Source organism: Gopherus flavomarginatus, chromosome 22 (genome assembly GCF_025201925.1).
Source record: "Gopherus flavomarginatus isolate rGopFla2 chromosome 22, rGopFla2.mat.asm, whole genome shotgun sequence".
In the NCBI taxonomy this organism is placed as follows: Eukaryota; Metazoa; Chordata; order Testudines; family Testudinidae; genus Gopherus; species Gopherus flavomarginatus.
This window is the reverse complement of record NC_066638.1, coordinates 6,081,199-6,101,616: the sequence shown is the minus strand read 5'-3', so window position 1 is coordinate 6,101,616 and position 20,418 is coordinate 6,081,199. Positions and strand designations below refer to the sequence as shown.

The following is a 20,418-nucleotide window of genomic DNA, read 5'->3' as shown; positions in this document are numbered from 1 at the left end:
AGAGACTCTGCCCATCCACAGCGTTAATCCTACTCCCAAGCAGAACCTGGGGAAAGAGTTGGCACAGCGGTGAGGCAGCCGAGAGCTGCCTAGATCCTGTTGGCAAGGTCGGCATCACTCACTCTCGAGTGCGCTGGAGCTCAGCATTGGGGGGGGAGACTTTCTGCTGGGGACGAGCAAACTGGGTCCATAAAAGGAGTTTCCTGCCCTTGAATTTTCCACCCTTCGCCCCATTCAGGTGCCGGAACATCAGGACTGTTGTGTTGTCCATGGCTTGTGTTTGCCTGGCTTGCAGCCAGAGGTGGAGGTGCTGGAATGAGAGAGCTTGTGGAAATGTCTCCGAGTGGAAAGTTCTGCTCCCAGGAGGTCCCAGCCTGGACTTGAGGGATTCAGAGAGCAGCAGTGTCTAGACCAGTGGCTGCTTCTCCAAGCTGAGCCCAGAACTCCTGGGCTTGTCCCCCATCACCTTGCTTGGCTGAGGCACTGGACTGGGACTCAGGAGACCGGGGTTCTGTTCTGCCTGTGTGACTGTGGGCCAGTCACTTAACCTCTCTGTGCCTCCATTCTGTAAAGTGAGGTCACACTTCTGCCTGGTCTATCTTGTGAGCTCTTCAGAGCCGGGACGTCTCTTACTATGCGTATGAGCAGCGCTTAGCACTGCTATTGTCATACAAACCACACGGATCCCTGCCCCCCTCAATTCCAAACAGTCATAACACACGGAATGGCTCCCATGAAATCCTGGGCTCCTTGAGTCACAGTCGAGCAGAGAAGCAATGCTCTGTCCTGCAAGGAGGGATTGGATTCTGCCAGGCTGTGGCGGGTTGGTCGAGTTGTAATTGCTTTTAACTGGCCCTCGGGCGAACTGCTCAGTCTCCTGCTGCAGCTGAGTTCCCTCCTGCCTTGGAAAAAGTGCCTTCCCCAGGGCCGTGGAGTGGACCCCAGCACGGAGAGTGGCTCTGTACAGTGGGATCCACATGGCGATGAGCAAAACCCGCCTCTAGGGGTAGACTCAGGGAACTCTGTCTGTTTAGCTTCACAGAGGGGAGGTTCAGGGGTGACCAGGTTACAGTCCTGACATGGGGCACAGATATTTGATAATAGGCTCTAGCTAATAATCTAACCTGATCTAACTGCCGGACGCTGAAGCTAGACAAATTCAGACTGGCAATAATGTGAGAGTACGGAACCATTGGAACAGCTGACCGAGGCCCATGGTGGATTCTCTACCCCTGGCGATGTTTGTGTCAGGTCTGGGTTTTCTGAAAGCTCTGCTCTAGAGATTTTGCAGGGGACGTTCTCTGACCTGGGCTGTACAGAAGGTCTGACTGGGGGATCATAATGGTCTCTTGGAATTTATGAATCTAAAATCAGATCCCCTGTCTGTTTCATCACGTCCCTCACCCCTGGGTCTACCTGGACTCCTGCATGGTCCCCATCGCGTCAGATCCAGGATTGCTGGTCAGGAATATCTGACAGTCTTTTTTTCATTGGAAAATGCTGATTTGTTGCGCCGGAAACAGCTAGCAGGAAAGAGGCGGTTTGGATGAACTTTCCCTTTTGAAAAAAATGTGACCTCTCCCACCCCCCACCCAAGTTTTGAAATTGTCAAAATGTCCCAGCTGCCTGGTCTCTCTTCAAAGCCATCTGGGGCTGGATGGGACCTTGACTAAGTCACTCTTTAGGCTGGTGGGGTTTGCCTGGAACTCTCTAGCCTGTTAATAGGTGTCAGTCCTGCTGTGAGTGGGTTAAGTAGGTTGTTACTTTACTTGGATGTAATGGAGGTGAGAGAGGTTTTCTGAAGAGAAAGAACCGAGGGGGTGGGCTGAGTTGTCCTGAGGGAGGAGCGCTAGAGGCAGCCCAGCCTAGGGAGAAGGCTGGAGTGGATGTTTCTCTCTGTTAATGAAGCTGAACCCTGAGAGTGGTGGTAGGTGACTTTCCTGTTTTGGCTGTGGGGTTCCTACCAGCGGATCAGTGGTGCTACATGCTAGGCAGCCATGGCCCAGAGGTCCGTGTTGTGTGGAAGATAAAGGTGTTGAGCCTACGCCCTCTGCCTGAGCTGCTGGAGGGTGGCTGGCTCACAAAGCATTACTGCCATTTCCTCTTTCCATGGCTGCTTTCAGTCCCCTTGGTTTCCCCTTCTCTCTTTTTTCATTCACTCCTTTAGCTGGCTGCTAAAGCGATTGCAGCTTGGGGGTGGGCCCGGGCCCTCAGTGGCTGTTTGGGGTGGGGAGCGTTGGGTTCATCTGTATCTTGGGGTGCATGCACCATTGCCAACCCCTCCTGTAGGTGCTCACTTCCAGGGCTGAGCCATGCATCAGGTATGCAGTGGGAAAGCAAATGAGGAACCGGCCAGGACAGGCAGGTAACCTGGAGCTTGTCTCTGTGGCGAGGATGGGAGCAGGCCGGTTAGTTGATGCCTAAGGAGCGATTGCACCATGCCAGAATTGTTAGCATGTCTCACCCCTTGGGTGGGAAACATCTCCCTTCACCTCAGGCTTTTGTACGCAGCTGAACAGGGATAGGCAAGGGAACCATCTGAACAGGGTTAGCTCCTGCCCGGGCTCCTCTCCACAACCCCTGGGGTATCTGCTGCATCCTCTGTAATATGCAGATAGGAATCGTGTCACCCACTGTTGAAATGCAGCCCCCTCTGGGGTGGAACGTGGCAGCAGCTTAGGCCAGCCAGTGAAGAATTATGTGACTTAAAGTGAAACTGCAGGGGAACTGCAGAAGGCAGAAGGAACTGGCCAGGACTCTGGGGCTAACACCCTGCCACCCCTTGCCAGGTGCTGTGTGTCATACTGTCTGTTCTCAGCAGGCTGGTTTCACTCACCGGCCCCATTAACAGCAGCCAGCGCCTGCTGCTCTCTCCCCTCCCACAGGAGCGGGGCAGAGATCTGTGGTTCGTCTTGCTGTCCTTCACCCAGCTCCTGCAGTGGACTGGATGGTGGAAGGAGGGTTATTCTCATCAGGCAGCATTCGAGGCAGGCAGCTGAGCCTTGTACCTGTCAATAACATGCCCCCAAGGCTGGCTGAATGGGGCTGGTTCCTCCCCAGCGTGAGCCGACTTTGGCTGCATTCAGGGTGCTGTTTCTCACCCCTCTGGCCTCCCCAGTGCCCACCCCGAGCTGGCACCACCGGGGAGTGCTTTCTGGGCTCTGGGGGGCTTGCTCTGCTCTGGATGTTGTTCTCCTGACCAAAGTGACACAAAGAGAGACCAGAGGCAATGGCGATGGGCACTTTTATAAACCTGGGTGACAACCATCTGCCTTTCCCAGCTGCTCTGCTCTGGGAGCTCTGAGAGAGGACACTGTGGCGAAGGTGCTGGACTGGGATTCGGGAGATCTGGGGTCAAGTCTCAGCACTGCCACTGACTCCCTCTGTGACCCTGGGCAAGTCCCTCCATCTTTCCGGGGCTCAGCTCCCGATCTGTCAAGTGGAGTTGAGAATCCTTCCTTTGCTGGCCTCGCCTATTGAGGCAGGGACTGTATGTGCAGTGCCCAGTAGGATGGGACCTTATCCCTAGGCCTTCCCCCAGGATTGATAACAGGGACCGTCCCATCCACACCTCTGAGAGAGCTACTGGCAGGATCCGCACAGCATGGAAACAGAATAACCTGGGTGATATCCTCTGTAGATTCGTGACTCACTGCCGGGCAATGTTCCTGTGACAGTGGGAACAATTCGGCAGCTGGAACTGACCAGCGCTGGAGTTAATCCACCCAGTGGAACCTCCACACACACACGCGCTGTCTGCTCTGACTCTGACAGATGTTGGCAGTTGCTGCAGTGAAAGAGGAAGAGGTTTTGGATTTTGAGCCTCTGCTCTCTGCACTTTACTTTTTCTTTGCTTAGAAAAGAGAAGGAACTTCTGGGCCATTTTTCTGTTATTTTGGTTGGAGCTGGGTCAAGGGGAATGGAAAATGGGAAGTGACTGGCCTTTTAGCCAAGGAAGGAATCCATGGGAAAGAGTGGGGCTGGCTTGGGTACGAAGGGCTTACTCAGCTTTGGGCATTGCGTTAGAATTCGGCTTGAGGTCCTGAGGGTGTGTGTGGGGGTGTGTGGCGGGGGGGGTTGTGCTACTGGGTTGGGGGGTTGGTGGTGGTGTGGGTGTTTCAGTGTTTAGGAGTGTGTGTGTTGGGAGATGTTTGGGGGGGTTGGATGCATGTGTTGGGGGTGTTTGTGCATCTGTTTGGGTGTGGCAGGAGGTGAGTGTTGAGGTGTTGGTATTTGGCTGCCTGTCTGGGAGGAGTGTGTGTGTGTGTTGGGAGATGTTTGGGGATGAGTGTGGGATGCATGTGTTGGGGGTGTTTGTGCATCTGTTTGGGTGGGGGGGGGTGAGTGTTGGGGTATTTGGCTGCCTGTCTGGGAGGAGTGTGTGTGTGTGCTGGGAGATGTTTGGGAGGGTTGGATGCATGTGTTGGGGGTGTTTGTGCATCTGTTTGGGTGTGGGAGGGGGAGTGAGTGTTGGGGTGTCGGGGGCAGTGTCAGGTTATTTGGCTGCCTGTCTGGGAGGAGTGTGTGTGTGTGTGTGCTGGGAGATGTTTGGGGATGAGTGTGGGATGCACGCGTTGGGGGTGTTTGTGTGTCAGGGTGTCTGGGAGGGGGGCTGTTTCGGTGCACTGGGAATCGTTGTGTGGTTTTGGCATGCATTAGCCAATGCTGGCCCAGGCTTTGAGGACAGACAGACCCTTCCACACGATGTGAGGCCGGCTGGCAGGCTGGCTGCCTCTCACTGATCTCCTGTTTCACAAGCGCTGGCACCTCCAGTGCAGCACGGAGCCCTGACATTTCCCTGCTGGAAACACAAACAGATCCCGCTCCCCCAGCACGCGGGCGCTTCCTGTTTTGATCTAAACTCTTGTGTTTGCGCTTCGTCCAGCTCTGCGGCCCCCGACACAGATGGAAACAGCAGCCACCAGGCTGCCTTCTCAGGGAGAGCTGAGGTTCCCCCGTCTCCACACACACCCCGGCGCCCTGCAGGGGCTGTGTGCCCTGCGCGGAGCTGGGTTTGGGAGGGATCGGGTTGGGCATTGCTTCCCTGGCCCCAGGAGTGCAGGGAGCTGTCGTGGGATGGAGGAGGCACAGGGGCCTTTCTCCCAAGTCTCGGACCAGCTTTGCTCAGCTGTGACTAGATAAGGAAAGACGGGGATGGAGCTGGCACTGCCACCTGCCTTGCCTCTGTTTGTGTCTGCTCCAACTGAGGGCTATTCCCTCCATGGGGGGCATGAGCCAAGGACCTCTCTGCCCACTAGCAGAGGGTGCAGGGGGGAAAGACGGTTACAGGGCCCCCGGGTCTGGGATCTGCAGATCCGTTTGCCATGTGAGGTCTGGCTGAAAGCCTGTGTTTCACGGGCCAGGGTCCTCAGTGCAAGATGTGCGTGGAGTTGTGTATCACAGTTAGTTATGTTCTCGAGGTCTATGAATTAAGGCAGGTCACTGGAAGGGGATGGGTATAACCAGTCAGCTGGGGTGCACTGTTCCTTTGGCATGTACAATGGATCTGGGACTGGGCACCCTGGAGGGCTTGGGGGTGGGTGTCTGTCTGTCTGCTGCCAAGGGACAGCAGTGCCCGCAGGGGATGGGAGGGGAGTTCCTGTGCTGTCTGTGGCCAGGCTTATCAGGGAGCTGCCCCCGGCAGGTACCAACAGGGAGCACTCATGCCAAGAGCAGGGGCTAGCGAGATTCCCCACAACCCTGGGCACCTTCGGGGGCATCACAGGGGGAAACAACGTGTCTGTGTCTGTCTCATTTGCACAGAGCCACATGCATTCACACACACACATGGATACCTGTGTCGGGGCCTCACACTCAGTCCCATGCAATCTGCGTCGTGCACGCGCGCGCGCACACACACACGCTATGCCCTGGGACCCCCAGGGCTGCGTCTTTACCTCCTTTTATGTCACTTTTCCTCCTCTCTCCCCCGCCCCCCAGACAGGTGTTCCCCCACGGCTTGCCTGATGAGTTCACCCTGGTGTTCACTTTGCTCCTGAAGAAACAGAGCTGCAAGGAGAACTGGTACCTTTTCCAGGTCACCGACCGGCAGGGCTACCCCCAGGTACCTCTGCCTCACCTGCTTCCCTTCTCTCCTTTCTCCCTCCTGCTGCCTTGTTTTTCCCCACCACGGTTGCTGCTCCCCAGGAACAAGAGCTCCCTGGAGCAGCCCGACACACAGAGCAGTAAAGCGCCATGTGGTACAGGGGCTACCCCAGCCAGGTTGTCCCCTAGGAGCTGCTAACACATGTTGTGGGAAGTCATTGCTGGCTTATAGAGCGCTGGGGTCCCACCAGGCCACTTTAGTCCTGGAGGCTACAGATCAAAGAGGCTCGGGTCACCATATCCACGCTGCTGCCTCTGGTGCTTCGCTGCTGGCAGATGAAGCCAATTGCACCCATGCCTGCCCAGGCTCTAACATTGTCGGGGGTGGGGCGCACACCCCCTCTGCCACCCGTGCCAGCCTCCTACTGCTGCTGTCGGCCTCCGATGCACCCTTGGAGGCTTCCGACACCCTGCTGGTGCCAGAAGACGTGCCCCCAAGGAGGAGGGATGGCTCTGGCCCCATTTGCCCCAGGAGGGGTGGGGTTAGCCGAGCTGATAGCAGTGGGTGTGGGGGCTGCCCAGACCCCTCATTGCCAAGACAGGTCTCTCCAAACCCAACGGGCAAGGAGCCCCCCCTCTGCTGGAGGCCACAGTGGCTGGCGTTAGCTCAGCCCAGTCCCCGCGCCCACCTGTGCGTCTGTCTGTTTCCTCTCTCGCTCGCCGCTGAAAGCATCCTAAGCCAGAGCATCTCTTTGTGCCTAGCTCTCACTGGGGGTCAACGGCCAAGAGAGGAGCTTGGAATTCCAGGCCCGGGCCCAGGAGAAGGAGTTTGTGAGCAGCATCTTCGCCGGGAAGGGGGTTTCCTCCCTCTTTGACCAGAAGTGGCACAAGGTGGCTCTGAGCGTGCAGAGCTGGCGGGTCTCCGTCCACGTGGACTGCAGCTACATCTCCTCCAAGCCCCTGGAGCCCCGGCGGGGCATAGCGAGCGAGGGCAACACCTTCATCGGCCTGGACGCCGTGCACGGCACACCTGTCCCGGTGAGTCGCCCCGGGCCTCTCTGGGCACGCGCCGGCCATGTGGCACTCGCGGGCCCGGGCCCGTTCGCAGTGGGGGTGCCCCTTGCCTCCGTCAGCAAGGGGAGGGAGGGAGGGAGGTGCTGAGAGCTGGCCCAGCGGCTGAAGGGCCATGCCCTGCGTGGCCCAGGGGGGAATTCTGGGTCACAGGTGCCTGGCTGATGGGTACAGCTGCCACCTGGCTTTGCTTAGCAGCGACCTCGCCTGGTCAGTTGAGGAGTAACCTCGAGGACCTAATGGGACAGGTTGCCCAGGTGTGTGTGTGTGTGTGTGTGTGTGTGTGTGTGTGTGTGTGTGTGTGTGTGTGTGTTATAAATGCTCCTGCCTTGAAGGGCTGGTGGGACAAGCGAGGCACTAGGAGGGGGCTGGAAAAGGCGAGGGCAGGTGGGATGTCTGAGAACTGGCTCAGAGAGGACAGTATAAATGGTGGTCAGCCTGGCAGGGGAGGGGCGGAGTGGCAGAGGGAGAGGGAAAGCCTCTGTGTGAGTGTGTGTCTGTGTGCACATGCGTGTGTGCGCACGGGCAGGCGAGGCCACCTCTGGCCCTTCCTTGCTGTCCCTGAGCCAGTGCTCAGGGAAAACTCAGACTCCTCCCTCGCTGGTGGCAGGAGCCCCTGGGGGCTGGACTGTCCTGGCTGAGAAGAGGGATTCCAGAGCCTGTCCTACTCCCACTCCTCCTCTGACCCCTGCATAGGCCCAGGGGCTGGGTTCACTGTACCTTCAAGGGGATTCTTTGCCAAGCCCTTGGGGGCCTGGTGCCGTGCTAACTGGCTGCCCCCTGCCCCCAGGAGGGTCAGGGTGCCCCTTTGTGTTCTGACTGTGTCTGCCTCCCCCCACTGCAGTTTGACATCCAGCAGGCCCACATCTACTGCAACCCAGAGATGGTGATGCAGGAAGGCTGCTGCGAGATCTCGGCCGGCGGGGTGAGTTATGCATGTGCTCTCTGCAGTGGTGCGGGGGGGGTTAATGTCCCTCCCATCCAGCAGCTCCTGGAGCTAGCGGGTCTCTGTTCACTCCCTCGGGGCTCACGAAGCCCATGCGCTGTCCATCCTGGTACATCGCCGGCCCCCGTCGCCATGTGTCTGGATTGCATCCTCACATCACCCTATGGGTCAGGGATTCTGCCCATTGTACAGGTGGAAACGGAGGCACAGAGAAACTCTGTGACTTGCCCAGGGTGCCGAGCCCGTCCTTCTACCCTAGAAATGCTGAAGCTGCTCAGGGAGGCCGGCTCCTTGGGTGCCCAGGATGCATAGACAGGATCTTGAGGATTTGTTCTGCTCCTCTGCCGCCTGACCCTGTCCACACACAGCGGGGCAGGCCCCTTGCTAATATTCCTCTCCCTTGCCCCAGCAACCAGGCCGAGTTCTCCGGAGCTGCCTACCTAGGGCTTGGTTGGCTGGACCCCCTGGGGCTGTGCAGGGTGGGGTGAGCAGAGCCTCTGGGAGCAGATTGAGGAGCTCTGCTGGCCTCTGTGCCAGTGACATTCACAAACGCAGCAAACAGCCTGGTTTATGTCGAGGATCAGACATCGCCTCCTCAGTGACCCAGCGAGGGTGAAACCCAGCAGAGCTGCAAACCCCTGTGCTGCGGGGAAAGGGCCATAGCCGGCCGGGCCCGGGAAACCCCCCAGGTGCCTATGGGGGGAATTGCCACAAAAGATGCAGCACAGGAGAGGGAATCCATTAGCTGGACATCGGCTGTCAGACTAGGTGGATCGTGGGTTTGATCGGCCAGTGGCACCAAGATCTGGAGGGGGGCAGAGTCAGTAGGTGGCCTGAATCGGCAGCGCTGCCAGAAATGCACTGAGCAATTTGTCTGGCACTGGCCGGGGGCTGGGGCTGTGCCTGTGACTGTCTTCAGCTCCCCGCCTCAGAGGGGTGGTGTCTGCCCAGGCCCTGGGGTGTAACCAGCCCCCACTTTCCTTCGATTAGTGCCTTTCCGAAGCCTCCAAAACCCGGCGGCAGGCAGAGGGCACGCAGACCAGCAATCTGATTGAGATCAACCCGCAGACGGATGGCAAGGTGTACACCCGCTGCTTCTGCCTGGAGGAGACTCAGGTGAGAGACAAGGGGCATCGCCGAGGGGAGCACATCCTGGGCAGGACAGGCCCATGCCCCAGAATACCTGATCCTCTCTGCAGAGGAGGAAGCAGAGGCGCTGGGTGCTGGTAGCCAGCTAGCCAAGAGTGTGCTACGCCCCATGGCAGCAGGCAAAGCCAGTGCTGCTTAGGGCAGCTGGTGCAGAGCAGGCAAGTAGCTGGGAGGTGAAGGTCCCTCTCTCTAGGGTGCCCCAACTGGAATATTGCATTGATTTCTGGGCACCATAGGGTGACCCATATTTCCCAAAGGAAAAATGGAACACCACGTGGGGCTAGCCTGAGCTCCCCTCCCTGCCCGTGGCTGGCCCAAGCTGTTCCCTGGAGCCCTACCTCCCCGTCCCTCCGTAGTGATGGTGTCTCAGCTTGCTCAAGCCTTGCCTGCCCTCCACCCGAGCCCTGCCTCCCCCGTGCATGAGGCTGGTTTCGGGGTTGAAATCAAGGGGAGCATCACCAGACTGGGGCTGATGTAAACCACAGCACGGACTAAAGTTTTTCCTGGCCTGGCAGTAGAAGCGGGGAGATGGGACAGGCCCAGTGGCTTGTTGAGTTCCTCCAATGTTCTCACGTCTGTGAAAGGGGTCCGGCTTGGATAGGGCCTTTGATGTACGTCACTTCTCAGTAGGCACCGTCGGCAGAAACAATCCCTAAATTAGTAACAAATGTGTTGGGAACATTGGCAGGCGGGGGATGTGCCCTTGGCGCTCGCCGTCCTGGCCTCCTGACCCACTTACGGAGCTGCAGCCACCGTGCCAATAGAAAATCTGACCTTGTCAGTGGAGCTGAAATCATCTCAGCCCCTCCCAGCAGGGGACGCTGCGGTGCACGAGGCTGAAGCCTTGGCCGTGAATGGAGCCCCACGCTGCTCTGGTCCCAGCCTCTCCCAGCAGGGGGCGCTGTAGGGAGCGGGGCAGGAATCCTGGCTGTGGGGTAGCTCAGACCTATTCCAGGGAGGGGGTGCTGTAGGGAGCAGGGCAGGAGCACGGGCTGTGTGAGGAGTTCAGAGCTGCTCCATTCCCAGCGTCTCCCAGCAGGGGACAGTGGAGGAAACAGAGGTAAGAGTACTGGGGTGGGAAGGGGGGCATTCTTAGCTTGCTCTAGTCACTTCTTATTTCTTTGTATTGCAGTAGCATGGCCTCATGGCGCCAGGCGCTGTGCAAAAACAGAACAAAGAGACAGTCCCTGCCCCAAACAGCTGCCAAGCACAATAGGAAACTGCACTGCAGCCGCCATGTAAGATGGGTGCGGAGCCCAGCTCACACAGCCAGGGGCGTGAGCTCTGGCCCCAGTCGCGATGTGGCCAGCCACGGGGTCTGTATCCTTCCCTGGCGCCAGCGCTGTACGGCGTGGGCCGGGGAGCAGGCACTCATGGGGCTTGAAGCACTCAGAACCCCGCAGGAGCCTTTTGTGTAGGTCACCGTGTGTCACAGAGTCCCCGGGCGATGCTCTGGAACTGCTCCCCACCAAGCCAGGCAGGACTTTGGGGAGCCTCCTCTCCCTTGGGGCAGACTTGTTCAGGGCAAGAAGCTCACACAGCTTCACCTCCTGGGTCTCTCCTTGGAGCATTCAGCATCCTCTGCCCCTCCGTGCGCTTCCCACAGCGAGTCCACCCCAGCGGGGTCCTGGGGAAGCTACCGGGTTCTGCACCCCCACTTTGCAGTCAGACGTGACTCTCAGCCAGCCAGGAAAACAGAGGTTTATTCGATGACAGGAACAGGGTCTAAAACAGAGCTTGTAGATACAGCGAACCGGACCCCTCGGCTGGGTCCATTCTGGGGGGCAGTGTGCCAGACCCCCAGGTCTGCCCTCCACCCTTGACCCCAGCCAGCTCCAGACTAACTACCCCTCCCAGCCCCTCCTCTCTGCTCAGCCCCTTTCCTGGGCCAGGAGGTCACCTGATCTCTTTGTCTCCAACACCTTCAGCTGGCACCTTTGCAGAGGAGGGGCCCAGGCCATCAGTTGCTAGGAGACAGAGTGCCAGGCATTTAGGTGCACTGGCCCTTTGCTCTGCCAGATACTTAAGAACTGCTATGGGGACACTGAGGCACCAACACAGTACTCAGAGAAAACATTAAGAACTTTCCCAGTTCGTCACACCGTGTAACGCTGACAGACCCCGGTTATCAGTGGGTGGGATCGAACCGGGGACCTCTGGAGCTTAGTGCACGAGCCTCTATTGCATGAGCTAAAACTTGCATTTGGTGAAGGCTGTAGAACAGACTCAGGTAACTCTCTCAAAGTGATCTCAGTGCCACTGGCTGGGCCAGAACACCCCACCCAGCTGGTGTGCGGATTACAACCGCTCGCTGGGCAGGCGGCTGTGCTGCAGCAGTTCGCTCCGGTTGCCTGATCTCTAATAGGGTGCATTTTTCTGGCATTTGGCTTTTCCTGTCCTTGTCCTGGCCCAGCTGCTTTCCAGCCCAGCTCTGCTGCTGGTTTGCCTGGATCTGAGTGAAACGCCTGCCCCATCCCGCCCCCTGCCTCACCTTGGGAAGGGAGAAGCAGGCCTGGTTCCTCCTTCGTCCACCCAGAATCTGGAGCGGCACCCGTGCAAAGCAGTGTTGGAGGGAATTAGGACCGGGTGCTGCTTGGACTTGGGATGGCTCAGCGCTGCAGAGACTGAAAATGAAAACAAATTGAGAACCCCGGGTCCCAGCCCCACCATCACCCCATCGCACTGGTATGGGCTTGGAGGCAGAGGGCTGAATGGGCCACAGCTGATGTGATTTGTGGAAGGGTGTGTGCGCGTTGCAGGGGAAATTCCCCCTGTTCGAACCTGAGACCCCAGCAGTGCTGGAGGAAGAACATCGGCCTGGGTGGACCAATAGTCTCATCCAGCACCGTGACTCCTGCAAGTTTAACAGGCCAATTCCCCAGCTGGTGCAAAGCTTTCTTGCAGTCCCTGGAGCTGGGCTGATTTACACCAGATGAGGGGCCGGCCCTGAGTTTCAGCCCATGCGGTCAGTATGTGTGTCAATCCCTTGAATCGCCTCGGAGTGCCCAGTCTGTCTATGGCTCTGCTAGGGTCACAGGCCACGGCTCTCAGCTGCCTCTGTTGCTCCTCGTGTCTGGGAAGCACCCTGCCCTACCCGTTAGGTGGAGGAAGAATGGAGGTTGGTGTCTGACTTGCTGCTTTATGTAACGCTGGTTTCAAGGCCTGACCTACTGAGACAGCTGGAAAATGGTATTTCCCCCCCATAACCCAGCTCAAGGAAGTAAGTCTGGATTTAGCGCCAGGCAGCTGAGCAGACAGAGGAGATGCAAATGGACAAGTCTGGGCCTGGGAACGCTCCCAGACAGGGCACCTCTGCTCTGTCCCATGGCTGAGTGGCACACAGTGCAGGGAGCGCCGGACCCTGGCTGGGTCGCTGCCAGCGAGGGTTGAACCTGAGAACTCTGGGCCTTAAGGCACAAGCCCCTGTTGAGTGAGCTTAAAGGGCGCCGTGTTGCTAGCCTCGGCTGGAGCAGGCTCATGGGAATGTAGGGCTGGATGGGGCCTCGAAAAGTCCCTTGCGCTGAGGGAAGACCAACTTCCATGTGTGGCCCTGCCTCCACCCGGGGGCGCCAGAGTGCCACATACACCTGCTCTGGGTGGGAGCAGGGGAGTTGGGCAGATGCTCTGGAGTGGAAATTTGGGCATGAATCCCTGAGCCTGGGGCATTTCGGTGTGAAGCCGGAATGGGCACAGAGTGGGGAAAAGGGCTGGCGGAGTGACCAGCCCATTCAGGTATGGGGCATATTGCACCTCTCAGCCGTTAATTCCCTAACAAACGTCCCCAGACGCAGAACCCGTTGCAGCCTCCAGTGGGCTCTGAAATACAAACGGTCCAAGCAGTGAATTCCAGTCCCGCCGTCGCTAGCGCTTCAGACAGGCCTCTCCCCGCGCCGGGGCCTCCCTGACGTTCCGCAGACAGTGCCCACGCTCCTGTTGAGCAGAACCCAGCTGCACTGATTCACCCCCCGAAAACCCTGCATCACATTTTCCACTGTCCAGAAGAGTTAGCAGCGAGGGGGCCACTAGGTTCGGGGGGGCAGCTCGGGAAGAGGAGGAGGCTGGGGCAGCTCCTCCAGGCGGAGCAGCGTAACTGCTGGCAGGGTGAGCAGTGGCCGAAGCCAGGGAGGGAGCGGTGAAAAGGAAGAGAGGAGGAAAACATCCCTCTGCAGACAAGTGCAGAGTCTGTTCCTGCAGAGCAGCATGTTCTGGGCCTTGGCTGTTTCCTGCAGAGCCGGTGGAGAGAGACGGGCTGGCAGGGAAACAAAGGGGGTGTCTGCCCACGCGAGGGTCCGTCCAAGTGTCTGGCCTGGCTTTCTCCAGCCAGACACTGCGATGGCTGAATTCTGGTGGCAAAGCCCAGTGTGAGGGGAGAAGAGGCTGGCGTAGGGGTCTGGATGGAGCTGACAGTAACCTGCGCTCAGTACTAAGAAGCCAGTGAAATAATGCCCAGGTCCATCTGGCACTGCCCCCACTTGGCCCCGGTGCCCAGTGGCTGCTGTGCCATGTTGCCGGCATCCATTTCCAGGAATGCCATTGTCTGGAGATGATGCCTCCTGGGGGGATTGGGTTACAGTACAGAGGCTGGAGGGCAGGGCATGGGGTGCTGCCATTTTCCTCTCTCCCTGCTGTCTGTCCCGGTAAACACCGGCATGGTGTGCAAGCGAGCAATTCCCTGTCAATGCCCCATCGTGGGGGTAGGCGTCAACTGGAGCTGGGGGGGGTGGGCAGCCAGAGCCGGGGGTGCAGGGTCAGGGAATCTGTATTGCCAAGACAAGGCTTTGGACTGCATAAGCGAACAGACGTTGCCGGAGCTTCTTTCTTGCTGTGACTCTGACCCTCCATCCCCTCCTGGATGGAAGCAGGGCTCAGGGCTTGTCCCCAGACCAGCAGGCTAGGGCCAGGTTTTGTTAGCATCCTCCTCCAAGATTTGAGCTAGGAGCCCCCCTCCCCCTCCCCCATTCTCCTTCCATGTCTGCAGGCGCAGCAGGACGCTGAGTTACCTGGCAAGGTGGCCATTCCTTTGTGCGAGACAGGGCCTTGCTCTTGTGCCAGGCGAGGTGCTGACCAATCCCAGCAGCTGCCCTTAAGCAGGGGCCTTGAAAGGAGCTTGATCCTGGCTTCCCACCAGCGGGAGGCAGGGAGCGTGGGAGGAAGGAGGCTCAATAATTTGCCCATTGCTTTGCTCTCTCCCCAGGAGGCGAAGGCATCTGGGCAGGTCAGCGTGGAGGGCCAGCCAGAAGGAAAGGTGAGGCGCTGGGGGCAGTCAGGAGTCTGGGCGGGTCCTGCTGCCTGGCCGGGGTGGGCTGGGATGAAATCCTGCTGGGATCCATCCAGTTTTGCAGCCCCTGGGCAGCTGCTCCCAGACTGACCCCCACCGGCTCCCTAATAGTCACCCTCCCGGTCGCCATGAGATGCCATGAGATGGTCTCGTCTCATGCACACCGAACACCTTGATCTCCAGGGCTAGCCAGGTGGTTGCCAGCCCCCCAGTGCGGCTCCTCCTAGCCATGAGGCCTGGACCACAGCTCTGCATCGGGAGCTGCCTCACCTCCCTGCCTTTTCTTGGCACCCAAGGGCTCGTTTGCTCGTGCTGGATTCCTTAGCCAGGCCTGGACGGAGGGAAGCCCTGAGTGCTCTGGACTGGGGGTGGACGTGTCTTGCTCCATTGCCCTCCCACTGCCCTCTGGCCTCATCTCTCGCTGCCAAGGCTACAGGCTGAATCAACCCCCAGTCTGTCCGGATTCACTGCGCTCAGTCTAAGCTCCTCTTGGAGGGAGCCCAGCAGCATCTCAGCACCTCCTTGTTCCAGCATTGCCTGAGCATTGGCTGGAACGAGCAAGCACATCCGAAACTGCGGGCAAAAGGGGATCCTGGCACTCCAGCCAGGCCGTCCTTAGGCATACGCAGCATATGCGGCTGTGTAGGGCACCCGAAAATTTGGGGCACCACCAGGACCATAGGCACTGACTTCTCATCTTGCCAGGGGGTGCTCAACACCCCCCTCTGCTCCAGGCCCCACCCCCACTCCATCCCTTCCCCCAAGCCCCCGCCGTCCTGCCTCTTCCTGCCCCTGCTTCACTCCCATCCTGCCTCTTCCCCACCTACTCCCCCTCCCTCCTGACTCTGGGAGGGCGGGGAGGAGTTGGTAAGCGTGGGACCATCCACGAGCGAGAAGCGTGGGGGGAGGGGGCAGAGGGGGGGAGCGTGGTGCTACATTTTCCCTGTGGGTGCGGAGCACCCACCCCCGGAGTCCACGCCTGTGACTGGGACAGCAGGTCAGAGTGGGTCGGCTCCTGCACATCCAGCACACGCTGCAGTCTGCTTACTATGCAGAAGGCAGGGGCCATTTTCACAGCACCAGTGTAAGGGCACCAGTTGCACCAGCATAGGGGCACCAGCACAGGGGCAGTGTAGGAGCACCAGTATTCACAGAGTCAAATGCGCCGGCGTTTGGGCACCAGTTTAATAGTACTGCATATGGCCCCATAAATCCTAAGGCCGGCCCTGCCTCTGGAGTCTGACGCGCCCTGCCCCACTGTGCTAGCACAACTCCTTGACTCGCTGTTTCTGCTGCTGGGGTCAATGGCTGGGAGCCCCAGGGGCCACCCCTCACTTGGCATTCCCAGCTGAGCGTTAGTAACGGGAGACCGTGGCCTGGTCTCCTCGGGGCCGACTGCAGTTGGCCAATTCTCCTCTCGCTTATGCCAGCTCAGGAGTAACTGCACCGAGGTCACACCGAGGTGAGCGGGAGGAGAATGGGGGTACCAGGAGCGGGCCCCAGGTTGTGTTACTCCAGCCCCTTAGGCCTTGGAAATGCTGGTGGAGAAGCAGCACCAATACATCTGTGTTAGAGACGCGGCTGCAGCCATTAGAACTGGTGCATTCCCCCCTCCTCCCGGCATTAGCCCCCCAGCTGGAAAGAAGGGGAACAGGTAGCCTGGTTCATTTTCACACCTCTTTCCTCTCTGGGTCGCTCCCCTGCAGGGCTACCAAGACCCACGCGGCCAGGCTCGCAGCCAGCCTCGCAATGAGGTAAGTTGAGGCTTTTCAGAGCTGTGCAATGCTCCAGCTAGGTTTAGGCTGCAGGGGACGTCTGTGGTGAGCTCTGACCCATTCTCGTCGCTGCCTGCCCACCGGCGCCCATCCGAGTGAGAACTGAGGAGACTCCAGCTGGGCTGGGCTCTGAGCGGGCTGGGACCAGGGACCTCCGCTGACGGTGTCTGCCTGGCTTAGAACCAGCTGCTTCCTGGCAGGAGCTGGCCAGCCCAGAGGGAGCATTTTGCAGCCACTGGTTTGGCTGAAGAAACGTGGGGAGCCACAAACCCACATGTACAACCCTCTTGTGGGGCCTGGGCTGGCAGCTCCTGGATCCTCGCCAGCCGGGAGAGGAAATAGGAGATTCTATCTATCCCCATGGTGCTGTTTTTCCTGAGTCCCCCTGGCTGGCAGCAGTGGCAGATCCCAGCACCGCATGGGATCGGGGCTGGGGGCCTGTTTGACCTTGACACCCACAACAGCCCTGTGGGGAGCGGTCTGAGTGCCAGTCTCCAAACAGATCCAGGGCAGGCAGGTTTTAGACCGGCTGATGCCACGGAGAGCGCAGCTAAGTGCAGCAAGGGGGGCGGGACGTGAGAGGCGGTGATTTGCAGGACGCTTTCCCAGGTTGCTAGCGGGGTCAGCCCACCTCAAGCCACCTCTGGTAAAAATCCCCGTTGCAGTTCGGAACGGTTTCTCCTGCTTCCTGACTGCCGGTGTCATCTCTTCTTCTCTTGCAGTGCGCACCCTGCCCCCAGAGAGCCCCACACGCCAACGTAAGTCAAGGGCCTGCTGCTTCTTGGAGCTTTCCAGTGGGCTTTGGGCTTGGGTGACGGGGGCGTTTCAGTGGCAGCTGTCTCACAGCAGTGTCTAGTGGCAAGAGGAGCGTGCGCTCACGCGCTCTCTCTCTCTCTCTCTCTCACACACACACACACACACACACACACACACACACACACACACACACGTTTTGGAGACATGAAGCATGGCCCAGGGTGTTGGGTAGTAGCCTAGGGCTTAAGAGATCCCCGTTCAGTTCCCTGTTCTGCCACAGACTCCCTGTATGACCTTAGGCAAGTCACTTAGCCTCTCCATCGCTCCATATTGCGGCTGTCCCACTGGATTCTGTATGTTTCTGAGTAGCACAGAAAATCTGCCGCAGCCAGGGCTGAGCTGCCCTGAATGCTGAGAGCCAACGGACGGATACCGCCCTACAGTGCCGCTCTGGCTGAGTTACAGCTCTGCTTCTCCGTGTGAGAGCCCTGGTGCTACACGCCGAGAACCCAGCAGGATTAGTGTGTGTGCAAAGCTCCTCCACAGGATACCCCAGCCTGCCAGGCCTCCACAGCAGAGAAAAGCAGCCCATGCATTGTAGCTGACCCACCCCCCCCACAGACCCCCTCAGCATGGAAGGGAATGCCCAGCCCCAGCCGCTCAGCCCAGGCTGGTAGCTGCAGGGCTGGTGTTTCTTCCAAGAGGTTTACGTCTCTAGGACAGTGGCCGGAGAACAGGGCCCAGGAAGGACCCTCTGAGGAGTGACCTGAGGTTTGCACAGAGGCAGGGCTTGGAGCAGGCCCATCTCGTTCATAGTGCTGCAGGCCAGCCTGCCGGAGGAGGGTGGGTGGGGATGGAGGCCCTAGGCTAGGAGGGCTCTGGCCCGTCTCCCACCAGTGGGGCTGTGACGGGGCAGGGCTATCTCCTCAGATCCCTCACTCCCCATTGGCTCCCAGCCCCTGCAGAGTCACAGCTTTGCTTTGGAAGATGCAGCCCCAAAACCAGACTGAACTTCATTCTTCCCGGCAGCATCTGGCTCCGTTGGAACCCAGCCTGCCATGCACCCCCCAAGAGCTCCCCCGGGACCTGACCGTACCTTCCTCAGGTGCCTGGAGCTTCAGCTCGCTCTGGCCCCTTTGCCTTCTCCAAAGAACCCACCCACCTCCTGTTCTCTCTGGCCGACATCCCCTGGAACAGCTGGACGGCCAGGGGAGAGCGCTGATGGCTTCCAGATGTTTGCAAGGTTCCTGCAGCAGCTGCGTGGGCACAGGGGGCTCTGATGGAGGGAAAAAAGAAGGGATCAGAGCTCACAGCTGTTCGATATTTGCCCTCCATGCCTGTGTGACAGGCCAGCGTGGGCGCTGTGAGCTGGCTGTAGGATTTTACGGAGGACACAGGGCTGATAAAACCCAGAGCAGTTTTGTTTATTTCCTTAGTCCCCTTTATCTGCTGCCCTTAGCACAGCAGCCAGAGTCCAGTGGAGTGGGGATTTGAACTGGGGCAGAAGGGGGCATGCGACAAAAAGCACAATCCTTTCCATGTGCTGGCAGGGTGGCCTGGGACACCTTGGGGTCACCTGTGCTTCTGGGACAGGAGGTTGGAGCCAGAGCTCCATCTGAACTGTCGCCTTGAAAGATTTTAAAAGGACATGGAACTTGTCCTGCTCCTTCCACCCATTTGCTCCCACCCCTCTTCTCCTCCTCCTCACGGGTGGCTCAGCTGCAGAGCCGACTAGGTTGCACTGATGTGTTTCATTTTGCTTTGTGCAGGTCACGCTTGGTCCCCCCGGCCCCAAGGTAAGTTTGTCCTCGCCCTGACTGACAGGCAGAGCCCAGCTCCGTCCTGCTCGTGCAAAGGCACACAGCGTCACCCGCTTGCAGTTGGTAGTGAGTGCACGAGCGTGCAGAGGTATTCACGTGTGTTCATCCATGTGTGTCTGTGTGTGTCCACGTGTGTCCATACATGCTGCGGTGAGGGTTCGTCCGTGTGCATCTGGGGCCATGTGCACTTGCACGGGGCGTGTATTCCCCTCTGCAACACAGGTGTCTCTCATGGGACTCTCCCTCTCTCCTGCAGGGGGGCAAAGGAGAACGCGGACTCCCTGGGACATCCGGCTCGAAGGGGGAGCGAGGCGAGCGTGTGAGTAGTGTTGATGTGCCCGGCGCGAGGAGACACAGCCGCCCAGCTTGCGGGGGCGATGGGCCCATCTGGGGAGATGGCTGCCACATGCACACTGGGAATCCTGCGTCACGGCCATGTCGGGAACTTCCCCGGGTGCCTCCTGCGCTGGCTGGCTGGGCCCGGTGCCTTGGTGACGCTCTCCTGTGCAGGACGGCTGGATGGGATGGCTCTGGGTCTCCACCCCATGCCCCCCCAGCCCTTACTCCCATGGTCCCCGGTTCCCAGCTCTCTCTACCCATTAGAGGGTCTGGTGACATGAGCAGTATGAGCTGGTCTGTATGTGACTCCAGTGCGGGGCCTGGGCCTGCTCCAGAGATGGGGTGGGGGGTCTCTCCCAGTGCAGGGGAGGGAAAGCCCAGCCTCCACCCACGACCGGCAAAGAGGGGCTGCAGCCAGGTGTGGGCCTAGGCTGCGAAGCCTGGCAGCTTGGCCCATTATCATGCCAGTGGCGAAGGGACTTCCTGGCCATGCAGGGCCTGTTTCTGCCTTCTGCGCCCCTCCCGAGCCTGGCCCCAGGCAGCCCCATCTCCTTCCTCCCTCTGAGCGTCTCCCTTCCTCCCGCAGGGCGCAGACTGCATCCAGAGCTCCCTCGACGGCCCCTTGCAGGTGAGGCACCTCTGTCCTTTCTGGGCAGGCCCCTGGGGGAGGCATCCCCTGTGGGGCTTGGCCACCCCTGGCACCTCACGCTGCCTTGTGCCATCCTCCTCTAACCCGCCCCGTGTTCCTTTTCTCTCTGAAGTGCACGGAGGGGCCGAAGGGAGAGAAGGGGGAGCGAGGAGACTTGGTGAGTAAAGCTCATCTGCATGGTCGGCCCCTGAAACTCCACCCCCACCTCGCTGCCCCCGCAAGTGCCATCTCTCCTCCCTCATGGCAACACAGGGTCAGCATTGTGCCCGTCGGCCTCTCTCTGTCGTGCTGCCCATGGGCTCCCCACAGCACCACTGCACGCAGCTCCCACCGCTCAGACCTACCAGGGGTGCAGTGCCTCCAGCTCGGCCACCGTTTGGGGGAGCCTGCTCCCCCTACGGGCTTGACTGGGACCACTTAGGCCCAGATGAGGTCTTGAAAGCCAGTGGTAGACCTCGCGGGTGTAAATGGGCAAAGCGCCTAGAAATGGCACTGGGCCAAATGCTGCTTGCAACTTCATTGGAGTCAAAAAACCAACTCCAGCCAGCACCGCTCCCACTCACTTGTGCAGAGCTGGGCCATTAGCCCCA

The 20,418-nt window shown here is 59.2% G+C and overlaps 1 protein-coding gene across 4 annotated transcripts in view; it reads left to right on the top strand.

Moving 5' to 3' along the window:
- Window positions 1-20,418, top strand: part of COL16A1 (collagen type XVI alpha 1 chain) — an 85,371-nt gene that overhangs the window by 17,543 nt on the left and 47,410 nt on the right. For 3 of the 4 annotated variants that reach the window (XM_050932404.1, XM_050932402.1, XM_050932401.1), the window contains exons 5-15: window positions 5,941-6,064; window positions 6,808-7,083; window positions 7,961-8,041; window positions 9,053-9,178; window positions 14,406-14,456; window positions 16,196-16,243; window positions 16,987-17,022; window positions 18,790-18,816; window positions 19,097-19,159; window positions 19,766-19,807; window positions 19,941-19,985. In XM_050932404.1, the coding sequence (XP_050788361.1) occupies window positions 5,941-6,064; window positions 6,808-7,083; window positions 7,961-8,041; window positions 9,053-9,178; window positions 14,406-14,456; window positions 16,196-16,243; window positions 16,987-17,022; window positions 18,790-18,816; window positions 19,097-19,159; window positions 19,766-19,807; window positions 19,941-19,985 (919 nt within the window). The remainder of the gene's footprint in view (window positions 1-5,940; window positions 6,065-6,807; window positions 7,084-7,960; window positions 8,042-9,052; window positions 9,179-14,405; window positions 14,457-16,195; window positions 16,244-16,986; window positions 17,023-18,789; window positions 18,817-19,096; window positions 19,160-19,765; window positions 19,808-19,940; window positions 19,986-20,418) is intronic. The other variant, XM_050932403.1, reaches the window with a different exon arrangement.